Genomic DNA, 5,387 nt, shown 5'->3' on the forward strand with positions numbered 1-5,387 from the left:
TGAAAGAGAAATACCTTGAAAAATTAAACACCTGCAACCAATATTGCTACATCAGTAAAAAAAATCTATTGTAAAAAAAATCTATTGTAGACATGGAATAAATGTTAAATATTGCCTTTGTCTATGGACCTGTGTAAGCAGCATCCTCCCATAAGAAGCAGAACATTTCCACAATTAGAGTCCAAGGTCAAAACTGCAAAGGCAATGATTCTGGTCTTGACTGTACTGTGCTGTCCCATAGAAACTTTCCAAGTTAAAAGTTCATAAGAACCACATCTAGATTCCACAGTCAGTCTAGTAATCTGTACCTCATGGAAGGAGTATTGCTGAAGAAAACTAAAAGTTTAGGGATGCTCTTTTTCTAAAACTAGGCAAAATTTATCTCTGAAGTTAGTGGATGACATCTGCCCCCAAAAACTAAGAAGAAGGAAAATAACTGAAAAGGCCAAAAAGAATCATCTAAAATCCTAACATGTTGAGAAAACACTGATGAATATAACAGGAAACAATCTGGAATGGCAAAGAAATATTCTAGACAAATAAATGAGAGTTTTCCCATTACCGGTGATATTATCCAAATGAAAAAATTGCTAACATTTGATATTAATAAATTTGCTTTGGAATTTTAGCATCATTTTTTTCTTAAAGGATATTTGGTGAAACAGCATTGTTTTCTACTCCAGGGACACAACTGATCTGTCTGCAAACTGCAGGCATCACTTAATTGGTGCACTGTAGCAGTTCTTTGCTATTGCAAAGCCAATAAAGAGCTTTATCATATTTGGGTCTGTGGAAAAAAATGCATTTAATAATTAAAACTAAAAGTATAATTATCTGGATTTTGGACAGCTTGCATTTGGAATAAAAGGTTTACTTGTGTCAGATAGCCCAGCAGAGTTTTATACAGCTTTATAGAAAAGTGCCTTACAAAAGGTATAAGCCATTTATAAAGAATATTCCTTCTGAGTCTGAATTGTGGAGAAACACTTAGAAGGAAATGACTATATGACTCTATACCTTTGTAAGTAGACAGGGTAGGACTGACTTCACAGGGAAAAGAGATCCAGTCTAAAATTATTTTGTTTCTGCAAAATCCAAAGCACTCAATGGTATTTGCTTTAAAAAACCTGTGAAGACCTTTATTGAAAGAAAATGTGGCTTTCCAGGAGTGATTTAGACTTCCCTTGGTAGCAGATACCGATGGACTAGGTACAGAAGGTTGCTTGCAACTGGCTACTTTCTCTAAATCTGTGCCAAGATTCTTCCAGATCACTTAAAAAGAAAATGTTTCTGGTTTAGCCCATATGCAGCAGGCAGAAGTAACTCTTTACCTTCTGTAGCGATTATTCATTCCTCTCTGCTGCACCCACTTTTACTTAGCCCAGCTGAGAAAATAAATGGGCTTATTTTTCATTCAAGAATCCGCATCTGGGCAATCACCATTCCCCCGTGCCTTCTGTGCAAACATCAAGGCCTGGAAGGATTACTTCTTGCTTTCATGTATACATGCCACTTGGAGGAGATGGGTCTCAGAAGAACAGGTATCTAAGTGTAACAGGAAAGAGTCACGGACAAGCAGAGCCCGAAAGGAAAATGGAATGTTATAAATGGATGAATGGAACAAAATGAGATCAGAAAGATGGACCTTGTGTCGCAAAACAAGGAAAGGGAATTATTAATGGCGGAGGTTTCATGGAGGATCCCCGTGGGTGCTGCAGCAGTGTCAGCCTCAGGGCACTGTGATGGAGCCTTGTTTGCACCCTTCACAGAGCACCCGATCTGGGCAGGAGCACGTCCACTTTTCCTCCCTCCTCCCTGGCAGCACTAAGGAGTTCATTTGGCACACAAGGCATCACTCCTAAAGGCAGGCATACACAAAAGTCCTTGATATCATTAGTGGTGTCACCTTTTCCCCCTGCTGCGGGAATTTTATTATTTGGACCTATTCAGCACTTCTCCCACCCCCAATACACCTTTCTCTGTCCTCTCCCAGACCTTTCGGTATTTGTCATTTCCGGATGGGGCCCCGCGGGAGTCGCGGCGACGAGAGCTGCTCCCCACGGTGGCAAAACGAGAGATCAGCGGGAGCTGCCGACCTCGTCCTGCCCTGCCCCGCTCGAAGCATCCCGGGATAACATCAACCGCTCCGGGGCCCGGAGAGAGGAGCGAGGAGGGGGCGTTTTGTCGCTCAAGACGCCTCAGCCTCTGGGCAGGGGCGGCCGGCTCCCTCCGATATCGCTGTCTCAGGAAAGAAGGAGGAGGAGGGTTTTCTTTTTCCGTTCCCCCCACCCCTCCCTCTTTTCCAGCCAGTAAAGAGTGTGTCTGCCCCTTTGAACCGTCGGCACAGCGCCTGCGGCTGCACACACACACAGACACACACACACCCCGCCGGCTATAAATAAGTTAAGAGCCGGGCAGAGGGCGAGCAGTGCGCGTCTGCCGGCGGGACCAGGAGGCTGGGACAGCCCCACCGAGCCTCCCCAGCGGCTCAGCCCGGCCCACGGACGCCGGACCCGGGGGTGCCATGTCGTGCGTGGAGCGCTGCTGCCGCTGCTGCGCGGAGGGCAGGCGGCACAGCAGCATCCTCTACAGCATCCTACGGAGCCAGGAGCGCCAGGAGCGGGCGGCGCCGGCGGGACAGGCTCCCCGCGGCTGCCCCTGCGGGTCAAGGCGGCGGGTGGCCCTGCGGAGCCCGCAGGTGGTTTGCAAGGCGGCCTCGGCCGTGCTGGTGAAGACGCTGCGCTTCGTCCAGAACGTGCCCTGCTTCCAGGAGCTGCCGCTGGAGGAGCAGCTGCTGCTGGTCCGCAGCTGCTGGGCGCCCCTGCTGCTGCTGGGGCTGGCGCAGGACCGGGTGCCCGTGGAGACGGTGGAGAGTGCGGAGCCCAGCATGCTGCAGCGCATCCTCACGGCCCGGCGGCACGGAGAGCAGCCCCCGCCGCGGGTACCCGCACCGCCGCCGGGCCGGCAGCACCACGGCCCGCACCTGCCCTCGGCCGGAGAGATCCAGGCCATAAAGGGCTTCTTGGCCAAGTGCTGGAGCCTGGACATCAGCACCAAAGAGTACGCTTACCTCAAGGGGACGGTGCTCTTCAACCCGGGTGAGTGGCCAGGTGGGGACAGCCCGCTGGTATTCCCAGCGAAGCGGGGCTTTTCCTTGGGGAAAAGAGGTGGTGGAGGAGGGGGACGAGGAGCAAGGTTTCACACTCTGCCCCCTCCTTAGAATCCCGGCTGTCAAGAAGGGAGGGTGGCCGGCGGCGGCCAGGTCTGGTATCCCGAGGGCTGGCGCCTTCCATAGAACAAAGAGAACCTGGCCGGTCGCTTAGGGAAAGTTGGGAGTCAGCAGCGGCTCCCCGTCGGTTTCGGAGCTTCCGCTCTGCGGGAGCCTGTAAACTCCCCACGCCCGCCCGAGGGTCGCGAGTCTGCCCGTGCTGTGCCCGGGAGGTCTGCACTCCCTGGAGAGCAAGAGGGGGCTCAGGGCTTCCAGCAACGAAGTGCTGTTTTGGCTTTGTGTGTAGCACTTGTTTACCATCTCTCTTTGTGGACACTTCTATAGATCGCACTGATGCTTATTATCATGTGGGTGACTCACCTTAAAGGTAGCTGGCAGGCTGGATCCGGTATTTCCCAAGCATGGCAGTACCCTGTGAAAGTGGGACAGGGATCTTCCTCCGCTCCCACTGTCAAACAGTTACTGATGGTTAAGTTTGTACAGTGTTACTTTGCATTTATCATACTGCTCATGTAGCTCTGCTTTCCATACAAATAAGAGAGAAAAAGTTACAATGGTGAAGCTAGTGTGACACAAGTCAAATTCTGAAGCTGGTTTAATAAAAAAAGATAGAAACATTATTCTGGTAGGAAAAAAATCTTTCCTGAAAGGGTGGTCAAGTGTTGGACCAGGCTGTCCAGGGAAGTGGTTGAATCACTGTTCCTGAAAGTGTTCAAAAAATGTGTAGATGTGGTGCTCAGGGACATGGTTTTAGTGGTGGACCTGGCAGTGTAAGGATAATGTTTGGACTCGGTGGTCTTGGAGGTCTTTTTCAGCCTTAATGATTCTGTGGTCACAAACAGCCTTAATTCTGCAGCCTCTGTCTTTCAGTGTCCTTACTGTGGTTCACTGGAAAACTTTCCATCATGTGTTGGAGTCAGCACTTCTTGCCACTTGTAAACTGGAGCAGAAACAGTTATCAAAGGAATCCTTAAATAAGAATGTGGAAGGAAGCCTTAAATGTGACATATTTTTGTAGACGTGAACAACTTAAAAAAGTTATTTTTATTGTCTAACCCACTCTAACATTGTTTTGGAAAATGTTCTTCAGTCAAAGTTTTTATCAACTATTTTTTTTAACACTTAAGTGAATGTTTACAAACATCATATTTGTCTAGTGAAGAAGAGTATTAATGGTCCTGAATACCAGTACAATAAGACTTTGTTCTGCACAATAAAATTTAATATGTTTATTCTGCATAAAAAAAGTCCTGTGGCAATTTAATTTACTTCTTTCCTTGAGTGATGTTTACAATCTATGAGCTCTTAGTAGTCGTCCTGTAAGAATAATGTTGTTTTAGAAAGAGAACACATGTAAACAAAATAATTTATTGTTCTTTTCAGATCTACCTGGACTGCAGTGTACACAGTACATTGAAGGACTGCAGAGGGAAGCACAACAAGCTCTAAATGAACATGTCAGACTCATTCACAGAGGTGATGAAGCCAGATTTGCCAAGCTGAATGTTGTTTTATCTTTGTTAAGATCTATTAATGCTGATGTGATGGCTGAATTATTCTTCAGGCCCATCATTGGAGCGGTGAACATGGATGACATGCTTTTGGAAATGCTTTGTGCAAAATTATAAAGACGTGTAAAATAATGAAAGTAAGTCCAGTGCAAAGGAAGCCCGAGAGCAGAACAGTGTAAAGTATTGTAAATAAACTAACTTATTGTTTTTACATAGATAGTATTTTTGTATTCCATAATAAAGTATTCTTCAAGATCTGAAATGAATTTTTATTAAACAGTGCTTTTGGAATAAGATTACGGTCATCAAAACAAGCTTTAAGGTTGTGGAGAATGTTCATATCCAAAGTCAAATGGTTATTCTTTTACCATGTCTCTGAACAATGAACACACTTACTATATTGTACTTTCAAGGTGAGTAATCCCTGCTTTTTCAAAATAAGCAGAAGTCTAGATTTACATTTTAAGCATAATTGACAGTCAGAAAACAGGAATGAACAAGCCATTTACTTTGCATATTTCAGTAATATTAGAATAAGATACTATAGCAACCATTCTACTCACAGTTCAAATAATGGCTCTATCAAAGGCTTACTGTCAGTGAACTACTTCTATTGACTTTAACAGAGTTGAAGTCTATGAAGATTC

General features: G+C 46.1%; 1 protein-coding gene across 1 annotated transcript; it reads left to right on the top strand.

Annotated features, from left to right (window-relative positions):
* Positions 1-2,524: 2,524 nt before the first annotated feature.
* NR0B1 (nuclear receptor subfamily 0 group B member 1) lies at positions 2,525-5,002 on the top strand. The gene is made up of 2 exons (XM_017833925.1): positions 2,525-3,098; positions 4,613-5,002. Exons 1-2 carry the CDS (start codon positions 2,525-2,527, stop codon positions 4,855-4,857), a joined length of 819 nt encoding a protein of 272 aa, XP_017689414.1. The 3' UTR covers positions 4,858-5,002.
* Positions 5,003-5,387: the final 385 nt, after the last annotated feature.

This window comes from Lepidothrix coronata, unplaced genomic scaffold, assembly GCF_001604755.1.
Source record: "Lepidothrix coronata isolate B3197 unplaced genomic scaffold, Lepidothrix_coronata-1.0 Scaffold225, whole genome shotgun sequence".
NCBI classification, from domain to species: domain Eukaryota; kingdom Metazoa; phylum Chordata; class Aves; order Passeriformes; family Pipridae; genus Lepidothrix; species Lepidothrix coronata.

Excerpts from the sequence above, each read along its gene's own strand:
- NR0B1 (XM_017833925.1), top strand. The coding sequence starts at position 2,525 with ATGTCGTGCGTGGAGCGCTGCTGCCGCTGCTGCGCGGAGGGCAGGCGG. Across the intron at positions 3,099-4,612 it reads GACGGTGCTCTTCAACCCGG|ATCTACCTGGACTGCAGTGT; the intron begins GTGAGTGGCCAG and ends TGTTCTTTTCAG.